Source organism: Desmodus rotundus, chromosome 4 (genome assembly GCF_022682495.2).
Source record: "Desmodus rotundus isolate HL8 chromosome 4, HLdesRot8A.1, whole genome shotgun sequence".
NCBI lineage: Eukaryota > Metazoa > Chordata > Mammalia > Chiroptera > Phyllostomidae > Desmodus > Desmodus rotundus.
The window spans coordinates 66,227,707-66,252,374 of NC_071390.1; the positions used below are offsets into that span (position 1 = coordinate 66,227,707).

Below are 24,668 nucleotides of genomic sequence, written 5' to 3' on the forward strand. Positions count from 1 at the left end.
CTTCATCAAGTTGGCTCTTCATAGAACCTGAAGCTGCAGCCCCAGCAGGAGTGGCTAGTAGAGGCATCACCCCTGCCTGATGCTGGACTCTGTCTCTGATGTGGACTCTGGGGCAGAGATGGGTATGCAGTTTTGGAGGAGTGGTCTTGGGATCCTTTGTAAAAAATGAGGGAGGCAGGACTTGACAGAGGGTGAAGGCTATCCTACCCTTGTGTTCCTGAATCAGCCCTCCTGGTCTCAGGCAGTCCCTTCCAGACCACTCTTAGGTGAGATATTTCCCCACAGCTGAGGGCAGCTATCCAACTACCCCAGAGAAAGGCAGCTGGGAGCCAAGAGCATCTGGCCTTCTCAGATCAGGGGATGGGCAAGTTGACCTGATAAGGGGATCTAAAGGAACAGCAGTGTCCACTACATCCCCATGATCCTGACATGGCACAGGCTTGTCCCATGTGACCATAGACTAAGAATCTTCCAGCCTAGGAATGGTTCATGCCAGCTCTGAGCTCAGCTTGGAAACATAAGGAAAAGAAATTGCTCAGCAATCTAGTGCATAAAAAAGAAAACAGATTACTATTACAATGGCCAAAATCCAGAATATGGACAACACCAAGTATTGACAAGTGTAGAGCAACATCAGTGGTGGGAATTCAAAATGGTACAACCACTTTGGAAGACAGATTGGCAGTTTCTTACAAAACTAAACATGCTCTTACTATACAATCCAGCAATCATACTCTTTGGTATTTATGCAAAGGAGTTAAAAACATCACACAGAAACCTGCATGTGGATGTTTATAGCACCTTTATTCACAATTGCCAAAACTTGAAGCAAAAGATGTTCTTCAGTAGATGATGGATAAATAAACTGTGGTCCATCCAGACAATAAGATATTATTCAGTGCTAAGAAGAAATTAGTTATCAAGCCATGAAAAGACATAGAGGAAAATTAAATGCATATTACTAAGTGAAAGAAGCCAATCTGCAAAGACTCAATACTGTAGGATTCCAAATATATGACATTCTGGAAAAGGCAAAACTGTAAACACAGTAAAAACATCAGTGGTTACCAGGGATTAGTGGGAGGAGGGCTGATTAGGTGGAGCACAGAGGATTTTTAGGGCAGTGAAACTACTCTGTATGATACTATAATAGTAGATATATGTCATTATAAATTTTTCCCAACCCATAGAATATATAGCATCAAGAAAAAATCCTAATGTTAACTATTGATTTTGGGTGATTATGATGTGTCTATGTAGGTTTGTCATTGTAACAAATGTGCCATTCTGGTGGGGGGTGCTGAAAATGGGGGAGGCTGTGCATGTGTGGGGGCAGGTAGAATTTGGGAACTCACTATACCTTCCCTTCAATTTTGCTGTGAACTTAAAACTAGTAAACATTTTTTTAAGTGTTTAAGACCTTTGACCCAGCATCTTATTGCTTGGACTATGTCCAAGAGAAGAAGTCAACATGGAACTAAAAAAATCCCAGCACAGACATTTATTACTATGTCATTTATAAAAATGGAAGATCAAAAAACAGCTGGAATAATAATAACAGTAGTTACGACTTATATGACACTTCTAGATATTGCCTGACATGGTACTCTTACTGGTAAGTGAGTGGAGATCCAACCTTGCTATGGGGTAACACACAGCTACTCCAAATGATCATTAGGAAGCCACAGGAAGACATGTGTCATCAAGTGAGAAAGCAGAATGCAAATGAAATGTGACAGTGTTTACGACTATATAAAATCTCTGCATGTGATCAGAGGCTGCAGAAGAAGGCACTCAGAAGAAAGCTGCTCTGCTGCAATGATGTGATTAAGGAGATTTATTTTTATACCAAATTGTCTTTGTCTCTCTTTTTAAAATGCAAATGTAATCATGACACTTTCCTGCTTAGAATTCATCAGTGGCTCCCAATCTTCCACTACAGTGGTTTCTAAATTCTTCTTTTTTTCCATCACCAGAACCATTTATCAAACAAAATACAAGTCCCTTAGGAGGGCACAATAAGTTCCTCCTGGACTGGACTGGCAGCACCGCTCAGCCTCAGAACCCCTGTAGGCAGGGTAGCAGTAGAATACCTGCAACCGTCTGCACAGGCAGCCTTTGCATCCTGTGCACTCAGTGACACACATATGGTGTGGTTCTCCTGTCTTAATTTCCCCTAACATCCTTTGATGTGCCCACCACAGTGCCAGGAGGATAAGGAAGCAAGACCCCAGAAGTGAGTTCTTGCTGCTCTCACCAGTTTACCTAACCTCACAGAGGCACAATTTTTCTCAACTGTGAATGGAAATTACACTGGCTCTGCAGGGTTCACATAGGCTTAGATGATGCCAAGCACAGAGCAGGCCCTGCATAAATTAGGACTGAGTGAGTGGATGCGCAAATGAATGAGTTTGTGTAATCTGTTGCCTCTGTACACAAACAAGAGAAAGGGAAAAGGTCTGCCATTGGGAGCCACATGGGAGCATCAGAGAGTGTCTCAGAACAATTCTGATCCCCAGGACAGTGGGAGAGGTTGAGATGGAGCAGGATCTCCATCTCAACCTCTGGGGCAGGAGCCAGAGGTAGAGGGTGAGATCAGGATAAGGTAGGGGTTGGGTAAGGTCAGTCAGAAACTGGACAGGCACAGGGAGTCACCAATGGGGCACCTAGGGACAGGGCCGGGCCCCTGAGCCTTGGGAAGAGTAAGCCCATAAGAAGGATTGGGCTGAGTCTTACTCAGACTCCCAGCTGCCTTCAGTGGACACGGCCCACAGTTTCCACCACCTCTAAGGCTACAGTTTAGGCCTCCGGTATTACATGTCATGTCTGAATCCAGAGACTGAAAGCTAGGTCTTTGTGTGGTTTAATAATAGAGCACTCCTAACTCTGGGGGAGGGAGAAGGGAGCTTGCAAATAGCAGCTGCTACATGCGAGGGATCATACATACATAACCACCTTCCACCCTTACAGCAGCTTTGCAAAGGACCTATTATTTCCATTTTCAGATGAAAAAGCTGAAGCTCAGAGAGATAATGTACCCCAGCATGCATGTCATGATTAACAAAATCATGCAGCGTTTGGACCCAGTTCCATCTGATTCCAAAACTCAGGCCCACTCTGCTCCATGGAACCTGCTGAGGATGGATTAATACTGCAGCTGGAAGCCACCCTATCCTGTCTGCATAAATCATATACAGGATTGGACTAGAGGCTGCAGCAAGGATGTCAACTGCTTCACCATGGCAACCCTGGCTTAGAGCACTCTAAATGTCAGAGCCCTTCTCCCGCCAAGCACCTCCCCCCTACCAAGTGTAGCAGCACAAGGGCAAGAGAGAGATGGCTTAGACATGGTAAGGACACCAGCTTTGGGGCTGAGGATATAGGAAGGAGCTCAATGTGATCAGTGACAGGGCTAAAGGCTTGTCAAAGGGGCAAGGAGAAGGTTAAAGGAACCAGGGCTGCTCTGGGAGACTGTCCTGCCAGGCTGACACAGTGCCAGGAGGAGTCAGTGAATCCCAGTCTCCATGGACTGAGGTGGGCACAAGGGTGTGAGAGTGGAGGGAGGTGTTGGGAATTGAGCTACAGTTATCACCTGATAAGCAAGATGATAACTTTCCTGATGGCTGACTGTTATTTACAGTGCCATCCAGTCCAGGAGCCTATACTTTGTTCATTCATTCACTCTTTACATCAATAGCTCTTGAGAAAACTCCCTATGTTTCAGGCATTGCTTTGGTGCTGGGGAAATGGCAGAACAAAACAGACAGAACTTTCACCCTCAGACTGGCTTCATTCTAAGTGAGAGAACAGCATTAAGGCTGACAAAGGAATATCTATGCCAGGTGGTGAGAAATGTTATAATGACAAAAACAGCTATGTGAGGGGATAAAGAGGAACTTTGAAGACTCCAGACATAGCAGCCTCTTCTGAAGATGTACTGGGAGGAAAGCAAGATGATATTAATATAGTCTGAAAGTGTTTTTTCAAATGGCAGTTATGAAATCAATTTAGTGATTCACACCAGAAAATGTTAAATTAACTAGAATACAATAGGAAATTCCAATGTCAAGACATATAGAAAGGGTGCATCTTATATCCTAAATTTTTGCCTCAGTTCTGTGATACGTACATGTGTGTGTTGGGTTATAACATCTATCATTTTTTTCTATAGTGGGTCATAGCACAGAACATTTGAAAGCCACTGTTCTCAAATAACCATTTTAATTTTTGAACTTGTCCTTGACCTTAAACCCAGTTACTGGGACAGAAAAGACAAGCTGTGACTGAGGTCACAGTCTTGCCCTCTCCAACCCATACTACGTGAGAACTAAGAACAGAGAATGTTGTGAAGGTAGCCACACTTGGTGATGGCTGCAGACTCAAGGTATATTAGTTTTCTGGGGCTGCCATGACAAATAGAACAGACTAAGTGGTTTAAACAACATAAACTAATTCTCTCACAGTTCTAGAGGCCAGAAATTCAAGACCAAATTCTCAACAGAATTGGTTTCTCTGAGGCCTTACCTTGGCTTGCAGGCAGCCGCCTTCTTGCTGTGTCCTCTCATAGTCTTTCCTCTGGTCACCTGCCTCCCTGGTGTCCCTCTGTGTGTCCTAATCCCCTCTTCTTATAAGGACTCCAGTAAGACTGGATTAGAACCCACCAAGACAGCCTCACTTTAATAACCACTTTAAAGACCCTTCCAATGACAGTCACATTCTGGGGTACTGGGAGTTAGGGCTTCAACATATAAACTGTGGGGAATATAATTCAATGCATAACACAAGGCCATACCCAGATGTCTCCAGCAGACTCAGAACTTCAGTGAAATGCATCTCCTTTGTTCACCAAGGATGTAGCATTCCTCACCATGAGTGCTCACTGGTGGTGGACATATATTTTTGGTCATGTACAACTGTGCCCCTCCTTTCTGGAAATGGAAACCACCCTCCTCCCTGTCAGTGGAAGCATTTTGCTTAGTGTTAGTTCTACCCCTAGCTCCTAGGGTGGCAGCATCACTTAAGTGCAACCAATCAGAGCACAGCATCTCCCTGCACAGTGATTAGCTTAGGGTGGGTACATGACCCTGTCAGAACCAATGAGACAGAACAACAGGATTTCCATTGCATTACTGGGGGAGGGCCTCTCCCTTTGGTGCTGGGCTGCAACCTGGAGGATGGAATCTAGAGCCACTGAAAGCAAGCCTGATTGAGGAGAGCACATAGCCTAGAGATGCAGGACACCCAAGTCCTGCTGATGCCATCTGGGTCTGTGCACCCCACAAGCCCTAGGCAAGGACCAGGAAACCGAGGAGACCTGGGGACAAAGAAGACAGGAGGGAGTTACAAGGTAAGTAGTGATAGGACAGGAGGCTTGTCCAAGGGGCAGGGAGGCCTAGGTACTTCAGTTTTGCAAGCCAATAAATTACATGTTCTATTCAAGTCAAGTGAGCTTTTCTCTCATTTGCTATCAAGAGAAGACTGAGTGACCACCTGTCCTGGACAAGGGGTGTGGGGGAAATGTACACAAGGGTCCAGAGAATATAGGGAAAATTTCCTCCCACAGGTGGGGAGGCCAGGAAAACTGCTGGGTTGATCTTGGAGGATGGGTGAGATCAGGATGGACATGCAGACCCTATGGGGAAAGCACTCAAAGGCCCAAGGACATATGGGTTAGAGCTCATTTTTTCTTTCAAGCAAGGAACCCCTCTATCACACAGCTCTCATGTCCTTTTTAGAGCATCTCTTCTCCAAGTTAAGTGCTCCCAGAGGAACTTGGTTTTTATCAGATGGCAGTGGTGATTCCTTCCAAGATTAAGACCAGTGCACTGGCTGAGAAGTCACCTGGGAAGACATCGGTGAGACCTTTATCTCCATGGCTCTTCCCTCTCTGCTCCTACTGATGTGGCCAGAGACAGACTCCACATTTGGATGCCATGTCACACTGTTTAGATCTTTGTTGAGGCCTAAACAGTCTCCCCCTACCCCTTCATCTTGAACACGGGTGGGGGGCCTTCATGAACCCAAGAGAAAGCTGCAGTGCTCTCTGTCATAGCTCACCTGATTGTTCCTTACTTCCTGCCTGGCATCTGTGTTTTAAATCCTAATTAAGTTAAAAATATATTAGCATTATCCCTCCCTAAATTGACGTATTTGCAAATTAAATAACCAGTAGCCCCTACTAAGTCTTGAGGACTGTAACATAGGACAATCAGAGACAAATTAAATCAAAGAAACTTACATATAATTGTGCTGCGGGGACAAGGGCTTGGCCAACAAGATTAGAGCTGCTATTTGAGAGGCAGTGGATCTGGCAGAAACAGCACTGGCCTTGGAATCAGATACACCTGGGCTCAAATTTAGACTTTGCCATTTTCCTTCCACATGAGTCTCAAATTGCTCTTCTAGAAAATGTGAGTATCAACCTTGCACTGCTGTTTTGATGGTTAAATGAGTTAACAGTGTAGAAAATGTCTAGCTCAATGGCAGGTACATAGTGATCTCTTAATAAAGGTGGGCTGTTAACTGATGGTGATGATGATGATGATGAGAACCAAATAAATTAGTAAACTACTATCTTTAAGAGGAATCTTAGACTAGAACTACATTGTAATGTATAAACTTGACTTGTTCATCTTTGTATCCATCAGAGCCTAGCAAAGATCACTTGATTGGATGAATGGATGGATGGATGGATGAACAGATGGTTACCCCTATCTAAGTGGTAGATGCTAACAATACTTCTGAGTCTCCACATTTTCAACAGTTTCCCTTTGTCCCATAGCTGCTTCTGTGCTGACCCCAACAAGAGCCCCAGCTTTCCTCCTCTACCTCCTCAGGGTAACTGCCAAACACAGCCTGTAGGGCCAGGACTCCCAGCTGCAGCAGTATCTCATCATTGTAGTACAGCTTCTCCTCCAGGATGTCTTTCCAAAACTGCAGGTAAAATTGATGTCTTGTCCAGCTCTGCCTGAGAAAGAAAAGAAGGAATAAAGTCCACTGGAATGCTGAGAGGGTTTTCTCAGTCTGGAACACAGGGAAAGGAGAGAAGACAGGATATACACCAATACTACCCAGAGGGCAATGCCAGTAAGACAAGTGTGGTCTCCTTTATCCACACCCATCTCCTGCCTCTAGTTGAAGGCTACTCTGTGCCATGTAGTTCACATTACACCCATGGATATGTTTGTTGCTGTGGTTCAAGTGAAAAAACCTGACATTCAGTTGGGTGGTTTTTCTAGTGAGCTAAGGAACAAAGAAACAGTGACTGAACTCCAAAGCCATGATCCTGTCCTCCAACCCTCATGACTGGGCCACTGGGGGAGGGGCATGTAGGTCAGGGGAGAGACAATTTTGACTTGGAGTGGAATATATTTGAAACAAAAGGGCAAGTTCTCATTTTGACCAGAGCTTGCTCCTAAACACTGATTTTCTCCCGTTTTATGTCAGATTGGAATCTAGTCAATAGAAGATTGACCACAATAATTGTTATTTATATACAAGTTAAAGTTCACCAAGCACTTGCCTCTAACTATTACCTCTAACGTCAGCCTGGATGTGCCTATCCCTTAATGAACAATGCAACAAGTCTGTAGAACTCACTGGAGCAGCCCATAGTGACTGACAAAGAACGTGATCCTCAGGAAGAGTATGAAGGCATTCCAGGAGGTCTTCTGTGGTTGCTTACTCCAGCCTTTAAGGGCTATTTTGCACAAACTGGTTTCATTGTCCAGGAAAAAGAACTCGAAAGTGGGACAAGAGCTGTCTCATTGCAGGAGAGAGAAGGAAGCAAGTTCTTTGCACACCTGCTACCACTGGGGATTTGCTGGGTCTGTGAGGGGCTGCCGTAGGAGACAAAGAGGAAAGAGTCAAGGAGGAGACACTTGGCAGCAAAAGAGAAAATGTGATCATTCATCTTACAGAAGATATCACTACTATCTGCTTTCCAGCTACCATCTTATGGAGATAAAATGAAAAACAAAGGAATGAGCATTTATCCTATCCCTGCCATATGCCAGGCCCTCATCATCAACTGGATGGTCCCCAAGTGTCCCCAGCCATGGGTGTGTTATGGACTGAATGTCTGTGTCCCCCCAAAATTCATATATTGAAGCCCTAGCCTTCCATGAGATGGTATTTGGAGTTTGGGCCTTTGGAAGGTGATTAGATTTAGGTAAGGTGATAAAGGTAGACCATGATTGTGGGATAATGTAATAAAAAGAGGAAGAAACCAGAGTTCTCTCTGCTATGTGAAGACACAGTGAGAAGGTGACTGTCTAAGCCAGAGAGAGATCCCTAAACCTGGCCATGATCAAACCCTGATCTTGGACTTCCCAGGCTCCAGAACTGTGAGAGGTAAATGTCTGTTGTTTAAGCCACCCAGTATGTAGCATTTTGTTTTAGCAGCCCAAGCTGACCAAGACAAGGCATAAATGGAGTTACATTTGCCTTTTGACCTGAATGTTTTCAGTTTGAAAACTCTACCAATCCAAGCTCAGGACTTACTTCAACTCCTGTTGTTTGTACTTAGCACCTCTGGGAAGAAGGTTGAATCAGCCCCAGCCACTGATGGCCCTGCCTCTACTACTGGTCTCTTTGAGGCAAGTAGATCCCCTCCCCACTCTGCCTGGGTACCCTGGACACTCTCCCAGGCCTCCTGCAGATCTGCCTCAGGCCCACTCTGCCCCACAGCCTTCTCTGTGCTCTGTCCTCTCAGCACAGAGATGCTCTTATAGCAGGTTGCCTGGCCACAGGAGTCTTTCCAAGTTTTGTAAGGCAAAGATCTTAAGCAGATAACCAGCCTTTCCTTACAAAGGCATATATATGCATGATGGGGAGAGGGAAGGAGATGTCCAGAAAAGTTCAAGTAACAGTCACTACACAGTGCCCAATGTCTTATTTTGACATATATATTAATTCCAAGTTAGCAAAATGTCTTATTAATGGTTTAACTTAATGGAAATAATTAAAAATATAAAAGCAAAATTAAGTTCTAAGCAAAATTAGAACATTTTAGGGGTACACAGATTTTTTTTAAAAAGACAAGAGTGAACATAATAATCCTGATAATTGGCTTCCTAAAGAGTATGTCAACTAACTTTCACCACACTTACTACCCACATTGGGGAGGGGGCACAAGAGGCTCTTGATAATGCAAAAGTACCAGATCTCAGTAAATAAATATGGAAATGCCATTTTAAAAACCTCAAGAAACTTCCTCTAAACTTACCTTTGTGGTTTCTTCCTTGCAACTGAATCTGAGTCCCCAAACCACCTCACCATTCCCTCAGGGTCTCTCCTCCCCAGGGAATGGTAGGTTCCTGCTTCAATTTGGCTGGCAAACCCTCCCTAGTGGGTTTATAGCCAAATCCCAGACTGGCCACTTTTGAGTGATTTACGAAGGAGGCCCCAGCTAAACAGCTGATGTTGAATGGGAGGGTTCCTAGGGCCAGCACCTGACCAGGAGGAGGCAGTAGTGGGTAAGCCCTAGGTTGTACTCCCAGAGCAAGCTCACTGGTTTTATTTAGACTGCATGTTACAGATCAATACAAATACAATGTTTCCTAAAGTTTCTTCTACTCACATTTTTCTAAAGATTGAGCAAACATCAACTGATCACATCAAAACATGTAATGCTTTTAACTTGGGAGATTTTTCACAGTTCTGCTGTGAACTATGGGGAGATAAGGTCACCCTCCTAAAACCCTGAGGCACACAGGATGATCCCACAATAAGCTTATGGGCTTCTCCCACTGGAGGAGGAAGAAGAGAAGAACACTGAGATTATGACACCTAGTAAGGTAGGCTGGAAGAGCCAGGATTTAACCTGAAGGCCCACGTGTTCCCAGCTTGGCTCCCTTCCCATTACTCCACACACTGGCTAAAATGCTTCAACTACAGCAAAAGGACATTTGAGATTGATTGAAATAAAGAGTCCCTTCATGGAGGGGCAAAGATGAAAAGAGGGCATAGAAACCCTTTTTGGATCTTCAGAACGCATTCTGAATTTAAGGTTAGGGTGCTGATTTCCCATTAGTACTGAATGATTAGATAATATTTAAAATTTTTTATTGTGATAAAATACATAGAACATAAAATTTACCATCTTAACCATAGTTAAGTGTACAGTTCAGTGGTATTAAGTACATTCTCATTGTTGAACACCCATCACCACCATTCATCTCCAAGCCCTTTCATCTTGCAAAACTGCAGCTCTGTGCCCATTAAACAATAAATCCCCATCCCACCTCCCCCTGCCCCTGGCAACTACCATTTTACTTTGTTTCTGTGAATTTGACTACTCTAGGTACCTCACTTACATAAGTGGGATCATACAGTATTTATCTTTTTGCAACTAGTTTACTTAGTAAAATGTCCTCAAGTTTCATCCATGTTATAGCATATGACAGAATTATCTTCCTTTTTAAGGCTCAAAATATTCTATTGTTTATACATATCTTATTTTGCTTATCCATTCATCCATTGATGGACACTGGGTTGCTTCCACATTTTAACTACTGTGAATAATGCTGCTACAAACATGAGTGTACAAAAATCTCTGAGAAATTTGTTTCTAATTATTTGGGTATGTATGAAAAAGTAAAATTGCCGGGTCATATGGAAAATCTATTTGTAATTTTTTGAGGAACCACCATACTATTTTCCACAGTAGCTGTACCATTTTATATTCCCACCTAGATGGAAATGTGTTTAACATTTTAACATTTTTAACATTTGCTTATCAGTACATTGAGATCAGCCAACAAGACCCAGCAAATCACAGAAATGCACAAGATTTCATTACAATCCTCTGCACTTACTTGACACTTTGCACATGAACACTTGAAGCCTTCACCATGCTAAATAATGTCTAAGTGTGCAGGGTGATATGCCCCAGCTCAAGCAGTTATTTTAGAAGGAATAGTGCTCAGATACCTAGACAACTGGGTTACCTGAGGCACCAGGCCAGGTGTGGGCTATGCAGGAGACACTTACCTTTCATGTAAGCCAAGCCAAAGTAGGTGAGCTCCCCAAAGTTGGCAAAGGATATGACAGCATTGTAGATGGCCCCCACTGTGGACGTGATGTCACATTTCACCTCTAGACACTGCCCACTCAGCAGTACCACACAGAGGACCCTGAGAGTCAAACAGGATTTCCCTTTTTTGGTCTGAAAATAATAACAGTACCAATTGTAACAGTAACTTTGAGACATGGAGTCTTCACCATGGGCTAGCTGCTTTGCTAAACACTTTATACGCATTCTCATTTAACTGACATGAATCTTAAGAATGTTTATGATACTATTTAGCAGATGTGAAATGAGACTCAGTGATGGTAAGGGACTTACTCATGGTGGCATAGTTAGTAACAGGCAGATCATACTCTCTGCTGGGCTCTGCAGGAGCCAGGAAGGCTGAGGAGGCAGGTCACACTGGTGCCTCTACCTTGCTGAAAGCCCAGCTGCCTCTCGGACTCTGCTTCCAAAAGGACTGCCCAGGGCTTTTATCAATAAATCATACACCCCTGGTGGTGTCACTCAACCTTATACTGCCTCCCAGTTTCCCCAGAGCACACAGAGTAAATTTGAGTTGGCACAGATCGAATGAAGAGAGGGCTGGAGCAAGGGGATTACTTCACATTGAGAAATGGGTCAACAGAGCCCCATCCAAAAATGAGTAGCAGTCAGCCTTCTGCCTCTCCACCCACTCAGATTAATTCCAGATTCATCCATCACCACAACCTCACCCTGACCTCCATGGCCTCTGAACACCCACATTCCACTGCCCCGACCCGGTCAGCCTGTGTCTCTGCACACACCGCCCGCTGCATAGAGGGCTCTTCCCTCTCTGTTCCCACATGGAAAGTTCCTAGGAGCCTTCCAGGTCAGGCTCAGGACTCTTGGCTATAGTCTGGAGAGTAAGTCACTCACTCCCTTCTCTGCTCCAAATCCCATCGTGGGCCATGGCCCAGGCCTCCCCTCTAAGGGAAATTCTCCTTAGAGGACAGCCATGGATAAACAAAGACATGCAGTTTTAGTGCCATTGAGACCCTGCCACACCCTAATCCTCTGGATACTGCAGGGGCCAGTGCAGATCTGAGGACCTTGTGGGAAGAGATTTCTGCAAGATCCTGGGCAGACCTAATCACATGGCACAGTCTGAGCCACCATGGCTCCTGCCCTTGCTGCACACCTGAATCACCTGAGCAGTTGTTTAACATGTGGGTTCAGGGGCCATGTAGGGGGTAAAGAAAGAGAGAGAGAGGGAGAGAGAGAGAGAGAGACAGAGAGAGAGGTGCAGGGGTGCTCATCCCTTATGCTCTAAGGGCCCTGTTTGGGTTTAGTTGCTCTGTAGTTGCCCTCTTGAAATCTTAACATTTATATCTCTGAATGTGTGTTTTCTAAGTGTGCTTCAAGGGAACAATAGAGCCTGCACATGGAGCTTCGGCTCACACTGGTCCTGCCTCCCCACCCCTGGCAATGGGTTCTGGCTGATAAGTCATCTGCTCCCTGGTGCCTCAAACCGCACCTGGCCTCTCCATTCCCCTCCCTACCCTGCAACCTCTGCCACCCAACACCCAGGGTGGCCACCAACTCATATTCTATTATCACTCTCCTCCTTTGCAGGGACTGGTTCAAGAAGGTTCCCAGTCATGCACACACACTCTAAGACATCTAAGAGCAGGGCACAGCAGCCGCTATCTCCACTTGGAGCTGGCAGCACCAGAGCTCTTTCTGTGGGTGACCCAGCAGGGACAGGCCTCTCATCACCCCCAGTCCAGGTACCAGTGCCTCTCCACACAGAGGTTGCAACCCCTCTGGGAGTCCATAGTCTGCCTGGGCTAGGGGCTCAGAGCCAAGAGAGGGAAGATAAAATTTTCTGCCCCAGAAAATAGACAAATGTATAAACGATAGAATATAAGCTCCAAAGAGGACTCTATTTGGTCCACATCATAGATTTGGGGTCTGGAATAGTGCCTGGTACTTTCTAGATGCTTAAACAATATTTCTGACTGAATGAGGAGATGAAGGCTGAGCTACGGCTGAAAGGACAAACAGAACTTAGCCAAAGTTACAGAAGGTTTCTCTTAAGGGAGAAAAGGAAGTGCTGAAGGACATGAAGCAGGAGTGTGACTTGGTAGAGCTCTGGCAGGCATCTGGAGGACAGAATGAGCACCCGGGGGACCCTCCCAGGCTGAAACCTCAGTCAGGTTAGTCAGCCTCTGGGCCTGCCCAGTTAGTCAGTTCCCTCAGCACCCTCCACCCCCGCGCAGTCCAACCCAGCAGTTACCACAATTGATCCAGGCAGATGCAAAGTCACCAGGGCTTCTCCAGCCAGCAGGGTGAACTCCGGCCTGGAGAACTGGGGAAACACCCAGGGTCACTCGAGGTAGAGAAGAGAAGTCATGTGCCATGGGGCTGGAACCCCCAGCTTTGGGACTAGGCTTACTCTGTGGGCACACCTCCCCCGACACCCTACTAACACTCCCTTTCCCAGAGCCAGCAGGAAACAGGTTTCAGTGCCATGAGGCTAAACTGGCCTGAGTCCCTAGCTAGGCAGGGCAGTTCGAAGCAGCAGCCTTATAGGAAGGTAGAATGATTGTGGAGATGTTCTAGCTCTTAAGCTGGGTGTCTGTTTTATTATAAGTTTCATAATTCATGCATGCTTACATAAACATCATGTGTATCAAAATTATAAAAATACCATATGTAATACAAATGTATGCTATATGCAATAAGAACTTTTGAAAACAAAGATACCTTTAATTTAGATTAGATAAAACTTTTTTCTAGCTGTGGATGTTGAATCAATAGCATGTGGGGGCAGCTATTCCCATATCACAATGCTTTATGTCTGTATCACATTTACGACCTAGGAAATACCTTAACACCCAGCATTATTTAGACCCCGCCATTATGCTGTGAGGTACATAGTCTCAACTTATTTTGCAGGAAATTGAGGCTCTAAGAGGTTAGTAAACTCTCCCATATCCAACATCAGTGACTGAGAGAATTGGGTGGGCTATCTAATGTGCCCCCGAGGGTACCCAGCAGGACACCTGTCTCAAGAGGCCAAAGGTCCAGCCAGGGTGGTGCATGTCCTGAGAGAGTACCCAACAGAAGTGTCTTTAATGAATGATAAGAAAGAAAAGCCAAATAAGGTGAACTTCTTTCTGTTCCCCCAAGATCATGAGGACCTGAGAGTGGCCTTGGAGGGCACAGGGTCTGGGCTAGGAGTGTGGCAGCCCAGGGCTATGCAGAAGGAGGATGTCCTAAGGTTACTGCAGGCTCAGCTCCTCTCTAATTTGTTGAGAAGCTTGAAACAAGTCTCTCTTTGTGACAGGCAGACAAAGGCCTTCTGGGGGCATCTGAGCCTAACATTCCCAAAGGGTCAAACACTTAACAGTAGGCCTGGTGGAAGCAGTCTCCTCAGGAAACAGCCCTTGCACAAGGGACCTGTCACTACTCCAGGGAATGCTAACCACATGAGTGGTTATTAAAACAGTTCTTTACCCCATGGCAATGTCACCCTTGAGGAAGGGCTGCTTTTTTCTGAGCACTGGAAATGGTTCTGAGGGCTGTTTCTGGTAGAAGGTGCACCCTGGGACTACCACAATCTGACCATTCAGCACAGGCCCTTCAGCAGACAGCAGCCTGCCTGTGAGGAGTCAGGGTTCCCCACAGGCATGAGCACACTGCAGGAGTCTCTGTCATCCATCCCTGTCAGCTGCCGCTTTAACCCTGTCACCCTATGTACCAACCAGAACAGAGACTCTCCTCCCTGTCCATCCCACCCACATCTTTGCCCCTGCATTTCCCCTCACTTTAGAAGGCCCCTTCCAAGTACATTGGGCCTTGTCAGCTCTCTTATCACCTACCTCATTCTGCCACCTCCCCACCACAGCTGTCAACTTCCTGAAGGGTGAGACCTGGCACCTTCAACTTTCTATCCTATACACCGTCTACTACAGCAAGGCCACTCAGTGAACACCTAACGCCCTGACTTGAAGGTTTCAGGGTTTTTTAGTTCAATTCTAGAAATCTCAGCCCAGGAAGACTGGTATCCCAAGAGGACCCTGCCCATTTTCAGCTGCTATGTCAGCCATCCACCACTCTCCATTCAAACCTCTTTGGGGGTATCCATTCTTTCACCTTCTGTTGCTTACCTTTCCCTTTCTTTGCAGGAAATGCTTTTGAGGAGTTTCTGGCCATAAGCTATGTGCTGCCACAGAGAGAGTGGATCCGTAGCTGGGCTACTGGCCCTCCTGAAGGTCCTGGGAAGCTTTAGCTGGAAGAGCACTGGTCATCCAGCAGTCAGAGAATAGGAGGAACAATTAATAGTGGAAATGCCTTCCAGCTAGTAAAAGACCACCATGTGCAGGTGTTCAGTGGGGCAGGATGTGTGCACCACTTCATCTTCACCCTACACCTATACAGGAGGCACTATATCCACTTGCAAATGAGGAAGCTGAGGCCTAGAGAAGTTAAGGCTGCAGTGTGACTTTGTTCATCCTCCCATCATGAGGTGGAGTCTATTCCCCACCACTTGAATCCAGGATGGTCTGTGACTCACTTTGGCCAATACCATGAGGTGAAAATGGTGGGAGGCTAGTTCTGAAAATTCTGTGCCCCTTCCCTTTCTCTCCCTTCCCTTCCCTCCCTTTCCCTTCCTTTCTCTTTCTCTCTCTGACAATCATGGGCTAGCCTTCTAAAGAGCTAGGACCTCCAAGACAACAGCCAGCCAAGCCCCCAGAAGTAGCTGATCACAGGTGCACAATGGCTTCCAGCAGAGTCCAAAAGAACCTCCCAGGTGAGCACAGCCTAAACTCCCAACTCACAGAATCAAGAGCTAAATCAATCATTGTTTACAGCCACTGTGATTCGTGGCTGTTATGGCGCCTCATGTGGCAATAGATAATCACAAGGACATGAAAGCACGTTGCTGTTCCATAACTGAGCCTGCTCTTGGTTCCCAGAGGAAACAGATGCCCTGACAGCACGCCTGCCATCAGGCCCCTCATCACCTTGGCTTGGTATCTACTTAAATGTGGCTTTTTCACCTGCCAGTGGAATTGGGTCATTTTCTTCTAGAAAAGCAAGAGACTTCTCATCAGTAATCAGTAAAGAAGTAGGTTACACCCCCCCCATCCTATTTCCCATACCAAGTTCAAAGCCCTGTACACCTTGCTGCTTACCTGTTGACAGAGAGGTTGAAGTGAGGTGCAACCTATGTGTTGAGGTGCTTGGACTGGGCTGCAGAGAACTCTGGATCTCTGTGCTTCTCTCTGAAACTAACCCAATAGCATAGTGGAGGGCGTGAGCAGAGACAAAGAGCTGGGTCACCTGCCCTCCTTTCTTGAATCAGACAGACTGGAGTGTGGATATTAGCATCCTGACTTACTACCTGTGTGACCTTGGCAAAATTATTTAACCTCTCTGAGTCTGTTTCCTCATGTGGAAAATGGAAATTAAAATGACAGAGGGTTGGAGGAGGTTCTAAGGGAAAGATAAAGCCTAACAGGAAAGAGTACCTTATTTTAGGGACAACAAACGAAAATGATTGTATTTTGTTTTTTTAAATCTCAGACACAGTTGAAAAGTAGAGAACAGATTTAAAGATCACTCTAAAGTTCATTCTTTTAACACACCTACAGCAACAACAAAAACAATATTTTACAAATTACTTTCCTTTCCCTCCACTTAGAAATAATTAAAGAAATTTTTCTTTTATGTTGTTTGTTTTAAATTGTTTTACCAACTGGAACCACTAGATCCTGATAACTGTAAGTTTACACTTGATATAAATATCTGTTAAATTGTACCTCCAAATGAAGCTTTCTCCACAATGCAGAGGACTCCTAAGCTCAGCCCCTTCTCTTCAGGAGCTTCCTGGAAGAGTTGAGTCTGCATGGGTATTCTCTGTCACCACAGCATAGACATCTGGCCCACATATGGCAGCACATGGGCTCCAGTGGCCCACCCAGGCACCGACCCACCTCTACAGGGATGCAGGCCCTCCAGGGTCCATGCTGCTGGACTCTCACAGCTCATCTGGTGCAGCCTACTCCTGAGCAGGTAGCTCTTGTCCTGCTGTGCAGAGGAGCTTTCTTCCACAACTTTCCTTTCCACCTAAATGTCGAGTACATCACACATTGGTATCCCAAGGTTGAGGGAGCATTATATAGATGCATACAGACTAAGCTGTCAGTTTGAGTCAGTGTGGCAGTGTCTGTCCCACACAGTGAGAGCCTAACAATGCATGCCCTAGCACCCAGACATGCTGTGTACCCATCACCCATACACACCCTAAAGGTAATTCCACCCCAATACCCGTGTACTTATGCACATCTGTGCTTTTGCCCACACTCTCCCTCTACTGCCAGGGGCCTCCTTGCTGAGGTCCTCTGTGCCTCTGAGACCCAGAGCTATGCCCGCTCTACTTCTAATCCTCTCCACCTCTGCCCTCAGGCAGATGTAAATGTCCTTTCAGCACCTTCCCTCATCACTATACTCACAGCTCCCTCTATTACACTCCATTACATCACATTTGCTTGCTTATTTGTCTCTCCCAACCTCACTGTGTGCTTTATGCCTCATTGTATCTCACACAGTTCAGCCCCAATGAATGTCCAAATAGTGACCAAAATCTACCCTATGGTTCCCTGATGAAAATGCTCTAGGTCAATTCAGTGTCCATCAGGGGACAATGAGACACCGAAGGAGGGCAGGCTCTAATGTGTTTGAAACAAATAGACCTCCTTCCCTATCAAACCCTCTGGCTCAACCAATAGGGGCAACATGTCCATATGCCAAGAAAACAGGGATCCAGTAAGGAAAACAGAATGAGAGAACCATTTTCTGATTGACTTTTTTTTTATTGTTATTCAATTACAGTTGTATGCCTTTTCTCCCCTTCCCTCCCAGAGTGTCCCCCTGTCCACAACTGTCCTCTCCTCTCCATCCACATGACCCCTCCATTAATTACGGTCTCAGTTCTCCAGCCTGTCTCTGGAATGAGTTCAGGGCTGCCCAGCCTCCTCTGGTTCCTCTAAGACGCTAACCTCTTTGCATTTGTACTTTGGGCACCTCATTTGCCTCACCCTAGTACCAGCTCTGCCCTGGCCTTGAGGAGACCCAATGCAGGTACAATCACCCTGAGGCTGTCTCCACCTGAGAGGACTTCCTTGTTTGGCTTGTCCCCCCTCCTGCCCTCTTTCCATCACTCCCAGGAGCACTTTTCCAATAAGTAATTTTCATAAATATCCCTGTCTCTGGTTTTGCATCAAGAAAACCCAGCCCAAATCAAATACCTAGTATGTGCCAGATGCATTCCTAGGTATTGGGGAGGGTACAGGAAAGCAACTGGCACAATGTAACAAGCACAACAAGGAGACCCCCTGCAGGTACAAAATAACAGAGGGGAGCTTGGGCGGGGGAACTGTGTAGGCATGGTAAGGGAAGACTTCTTGTACAAGAGGCCTAGAGTTTAACTTTGATAGGCAAACTGACTCATGGTTTATAAATATGATTACTTTTATGTAAAAAGGCTCTTGCCAAGATCCCCAGGGTCTTAGCCACATGAGGAGTTTGGCTTGCTCCAAGATATTTGCCAGCACTGCCCAACAGAACCATGTTGGCAGGAATGCTCTAGATCTACCCTGTTCAGAATGACCACCACCAGCTCCATGTGTCTACTGAGCACTGGAATGTGGCAGGTGAAACTGAGGAACTGAATTTTTAATTTTATTTCACTTTAATTAACTATATTTTAGCTCATTTAAATTTCAACTACCACACGTGGCTAATGGCTCCTGGCATGGAAAGCGGAGATCTACACTGACCTTGGGTATGGTGCCCAGAACCAAGCCAACCAGTTGTCTGATGTGGACACTGGCAGAGGCTGGGTGTACAGCCCCTTCTTCCTGATGAACCCAGCAGGCTTCCAGAACCAACTGCAGTGGCAGCTGCCTGCCAGGCTGCTCTTCACACATGGTCAGCAGGAGAGAGTGCAAGGGCTCCTGGAGCTGCATGTGCTGGGGAGCAAGGCACTGCATGAGCCATGAGCCATGATCTGGCTGGAGAGCTGCTGCCCTGCAGCCAGTTCCTTCAGGTGTGCAGTGGAGGCAACAAAAACACATGTTCTCACAACCCCTCGACAGAGGCCTGGTCCTTCTGGAGAGTTCAGGGATGGTACAAGATAATCACCGAGGCCACCAAATGCAGAGCAATTGTCACTGCACCAGCTGTGTGAGGCTTTCTGCTCTTTAAACAGCAATGCCCTTCAGTGCACAGAGAGCCCACACATGTGCTTGGGATACTTATGAAAAATAAGTGCTTGACCAAATGGATCTCCACCTATGCCAAGTGTCCAGATCAAAACAGGGCTCAACCAGCCTTTAATTTACATTCACCTAGGCAGCCTGTGATTTTTCTCAGATTATTTAGGTGGGTCTCATTGGGCCTTTCTACTAGAATGTGAGTTTCAGGAACATAAAAGGACAGTGGCTTTTTCATTTTGGAATCTTCAGCAGTCAGCACAAGGTCAATAAGTTTTGGCTGAACTTTATGTCGCATGTATACACCAAACAAAAGGAAAAATCAATATTTTATTGTATTAAGCATTTCCCTCATATGTTTACATGGCCACTATTTATATGGGGAAGGCCTCCACTCAGACTCAAAATCAGGCTTTTTTCTCATGCTCATTCATACTTCTAGTCATTCTCCAGATAAAGGCTGCACTACCATTTCTTGTGATGCTGGAGTTAACCAGAAAAGTGGAAAGTGAGCTGCAGGTGGAGGAAGAAGTGTGTGCAAAGGTCGTCATGCTTCTGAAAGGAATGGGGCTATGGGCAGGGCCCAGGGCAATAATGATCAGGGCCTCTTATTCAAAGTTATTCAAAATTTCAACACAGTGACAACAGAGCATTAAATCAAGCATGAGGCCCTTGTAAGTGCAGGGTGCTGTGCTATTATGCAGGCCATATGGCTATGAAACTAGCCCTGATTATGGCAGAGTACCAGAGAAGAAACAAAGCCACAGGTGGAAACCCAATTCTATGTTCCAGGTGTGTCCTGCTGGGAAGTTGAACGTAATCCCATGGGTAGTGAGTGGGGAGCTACAAAAGATTTTACATGAGGAGGGACATGAGCAGGTGCCTGTTTTAGAAACAGCACCAGGAAACATTGGAATGTTGAACTAGAGAAGGCAAGGATAAGATAGAAGTTGGAAGGAAGGAAGGAAGGAAGGAAGGAAGGAAGGAAGGAAGGAAGGAAGGAAGGAAGGAAGGAAGGAAGGAAGGAAGGAGGGAAGGAGGGAAAGAAGGGGGGAAGGAAGGAAGGAAGGGGGAAGGAAGGGGGGAAGGAAGGATGAAAGACTGGGCAGCGTTCTCCAGCATTTGCTCTTGTTACACTGGTTTCTTATATTGTCAGATGAAAACTTACATACACAAACACACACAAATTCTGTAGTCAAAATTTTTGTGAAATTCTATGATAAAGTTAAAACTTTCTATGCTTTAATCTTTCTCAGAGTCTTTAATAAACTACTCTGAAAAATCTTTCAGAGAAAGACATCGTAGGCAGCATTTTCTTAAATCAATTCAGCAGAGAACCCTTTTTCAGGGAAGCATCTCACTTCAGGAAGAACTGCTTTAAAGCCTGTTTTATAAATCTGTGTCTTTTTAGGAGCCACCAAATCCTATAGCTTGCTACTTTCTCTGATCAGAGGTGGTAAATAAGCCTTATCTTGCTTGTCAGCTCTAAATTATGGTTGCCTAGATTGCCATGAGTAAGACTCAGAGGTTGTCTCTGGACTCAGCAAGAGCAGTTCTATAACTGGTTGGCAATACCTTCCTAGAACCTAGAGGGAAAGAGTGGTGGCACGCAGCTCAGTAGACATAGTCCCTGCTCCAGAAAAAGAATGCTAAGTAAATCCAAAGACTTGAGTATCTTGTTACAGACCTGATTTGGTGGAACATGAAACCCTGCTGACCAGTAGAGGGTCATTCCTAAAGAATAGATGTGCATCTGTCCAAGAGGAAAAGCACATGATTAGATTTAGTCACCTCTGCTATTTATGGTCCAAAACACAATTCTATTTCCATATGTGGCAGGCATTACTGGCTGGCTAACCCAACAACCATCTGCCACTCTCTTAAAATTTTGCTGCCTCCTGCTCTATAGGACCATGCTCAACAGAACCATATTGACAGGAATGCTCTAGATCTGCCCATCCAGAGTAGCTAAAAGCCACAGTGACCATGATACCCAATTTTGGCAAAAGACTAAGGGAAGTCTGTCAGGGATCTTCTGAGAAACTTTTACCTTACTGAAAATGAGAACACATGTGACTGGTCCCACTCTTTCCTCCTTATTCCTGCTTTGAAGACTGATGTCAAACATGGAATCTGAACTGCTATCTTGTGACCATAAGGCAAAAAGTATAAAAACAACAAAAAAACAGAAGCTAAAGAGAATAGAATAGAAACACACAGCCTGGATTCTTGATAGCATTTCTTGAGCTGCTGACCAATCCCCAGACTTCTTGTTAAGTAAATAATAACAACTGTATCTGTGGTTCCAGCCACTGTATTTTAGGCTTTATGTTTCTTGTAGCCAAAGCCATCTGTACATGACACACTATGATTTAAAAGCATCACTTGTTGTCAGAAAGCAATATGGTAAAATGGAAGAGTGTTATCTGACTCCTCTGAGCCTCAGTTTCTTCATCTTTAAAATGACTACTATGCCTGAATATTCCTGAGGATTGAGTAAAGAGTACATGGAGATGGTAATAATAATTATTATTGTTATTATTGGGCAGAAAACACTTATACCAAGCCTTGCTCTAAATCTTTTCCTTATATTAACTTATGTAGTTTGCAACACAATCCTATGAGATAAATATTTTAATTGTCCCCTTTTACATAGAAGGAAACTAAAGCAAAGACCAGTTATGGAATGTGCCCAGGTAAGACCTAAAGCCTAAACATGAACCAGTCACCAGAGTTTCTGCCCTGAGCTACTCAGCTATGTTGCTTCTGGATCATACTAAGTCCTCAATAAATATTTTATTGTTATTATTATTATTACTGGGCTTCTATTATAACTGACAAGGCATATTCTCCTTAAGATCTCACTTTTAAGGACATGACTTTTGGGACTTTGGAAGGGAGACATTAAATAAACAAAACTTGGTATGTAAAAAAAATACATGGTTACTTGAGCAGTCCACTGAATTTAATACAAATGGGTTTGCTTTTGGTTCTTACATCTCTAGGTCAAGGGCATGTATCCAGTGCCATGTGCCAATTAACTCTGTACTTTGTTTAAAATTGTACCCTTAAACCAGTCAACAATCCCTCTTTTGAATGTGACTAGACATCTGCCAGGAAGTTCACAAGCTATACTCATTTCCAGAAAAATATCCTGAGAGCTGATGCCAGAGCTGCATCTGAGCATCCATACCTGATAACTTACCTAGATTCCATGGGTTCTATTGTAAAATGTCCTAGGCAAGGCCTAGTGCCACAATGACAACAGATTTCATCACCAATCCCAAATCCAGCCCATTGGTAGACTCTACCTGAAGAAGGGTGGTGAGAAGGATTTTGAAGGCAACTCCTGGATCTGTGTGAAAGATCACCATAATTAATTGGTGATGTCTGCCATGAGCATAGGATTGAGTGATAGAGATATGTGTGACTTAATAGTGAGAGATCCGCCCACACCTTCTACCTGCACACCTAGGACTAACAATTCAAGCAGGGAGGGGAATGTTTCAGTATGCTGGTTAGAACTGAATGTTGACCTGAGAAAATGAGTCAGGGTACAGCCTCCTAACCTCAGAACAGAGCCCAGGACTGGGAGAGGAGTCTGGGCACAGCACCTCCTGAGACCACTTTCCTAAATGCCCACTCTACCCCAGACAGGACCCAAGCCAAGTTGGATGATGACAGGAGCCTGTGATAAATGAAAGAGAACAGCAATTAACAGAGCTGAGTGGTAGAAATGCTGTAAGAGAGAGAACAGGGATTTTGAAGCTGGTCGCCTCTTCCCCTTAAGCTACATTCTCACATGCCATGTTTCATAAGCCCAGAGAGTTAAGCCACCAACAAAAAAAATGCTATCTGATTCATTCAGGATCCTGTCCCTCCTCTCACTGACCCTATCCCAGTTCAAACACACCTTATCTTCCTGACCTGGACTTTTGGCAATATACTTCCCCAGGTCTTAGCTTGGTCTATTCTTTTAGCAATGGAAGTCTTGGAGCACTCACTCCTCTTCATGAAAGAGCATGTGCAGGAGGGAGGAGGATGGGTTTCTCCAGCTCAGCTCAGCTGAGAGATGCTCTGAGCAGGGAGTGACTAGACCTTCATAAGTCACTCAGTGGGAGCCAAGCTATAGTCAGGGAGGTCATGTCTGGTCCTCACCAGTGAGTGCTGGGATAGACAGGAAAGGGTCCCAAGAGCACTCAAGATCTGTCTTAGCTCAGGTCCTGTGGAAAGCAGAGCCTGAGACAAGGATTAAATTCTGACATTTCATTCAGAAGCTGTAAGCCCAGGGCAGTGAAGGGAAGAAGAAAAGGTAAAGGAAGACAAAGGCAAATGTTATATGTGGGGTAATCATGCCAAGCATCTAACACTCAGGACTTCTCTGGAAGGTTTGCAAGATGTGCCCATCTCAAAACAGTCCAGGAAGAAAGAAAGAAGGGAGAATTTACTTTCTCAGTTTCTTCCCACCTTTTATTTCCTAATGGTTAAAGTTCACACCATAGAACCTAGCTCCCCTTTAATCAGCAGGCCCTTTTAGTAGGCATCAAAGAGTCAGATACATGGCTTAGGATATGGTGTCTCAGCTGTGTCCAGAGCATAGGAGGTAACATGGTGTGGGTGAAGCACCACCCAAGGGACCTAAATAGAGGGAACCTGAGAGGCACCCAAGTCTGTGTTAAACAATGGGATCCAGGCATTCACCCATGGGATCCTGGCAGTATAGGAAAGGGTTCCGGGACATGTAGTGCTAGGGCAACTGCCAGTGGGGTGACAGAGTCAGGGCCACTGCAAATGGGACTCTGGTGTTTTCACTGTTGTGATCTGACTTGGAGGCACATGGGCCCAGACAAACTAACCCTGGAAGCCATCAAGACTCTATTTGCTGAACCCAAAGGAAAAGCAGCCTCAGTTCCAGAATGCACCTGAGAAGAGCAGACTTTCCAGATCTGCACTTTTCCCACAGAAGGATAAGGACAAGGACAAAGAAATAGAACTCATCGATTAAACACCCACTATGCCCTGCTCAGTGTTGGTGCCTGCCTTCCATCATCCTCTCCTTAGATTTTCTTCCTTTTAAAATTGAAAGTAGGGTCCACTAGAACTTTTTGCTATTCAGAAGTGTATCCATGGCAAAACAAAAATCACCACTGAAACTGCCCAGAAATAATCACTGTAGACAGCTCAGTGTATATATTTTTAGATGTGTGTGTATGTATGTGTGTGTACAATTAGAATGCATTGCATATACATATATTTAATTTATTTTAAGGTAATTAAATTAGTTTGTATATTTTAATGCTGTCTTGTTTCATATCCACTCTCACTAGACATTAACAGGTCTCTAGTTTATCACTAATGTCAATAATGTAAAATAAACATTGTTGTAGCTGAAT

At 45.0% G+C, this 24,668-nt stretch overlaps 1 protein-coding gene across 1 annotated transcript in view; it reads right to left on the reverse strand.

Annotated features, from left to right (window-relative positions):
• Positions 1-24,668, reverse strand: part of FRMPD2 (FERM and PDZ domain containing 2) — a 78,231-nt gene that overhangs the window by 40,743 nt on the left and 12,820 nt on the right. Inside the window, 9 exon segments of the mRNA XM_053923453.1 lie at positions 6,829-6,967; positions 7,600-7,762; positions 10,987-11,167; positions 13,290-13,361; positions 15,166-15,252; positions 16,181-16,290; positions 16,996-17,128; positions 18,841-19,032; positions 20,963-21,028. Coding sequence (XP_053779428.1) covers positions 6,829-6,967; positions 7,600-7,762; positions 10,987-11,167; positions 13,290-13,361; positions 15,166-15,252; positions 16,181-16,290; positions 16,996-17,128; positions 18,841-19,032; positions 20,963-21,028 — 1,143 coding nt within the window.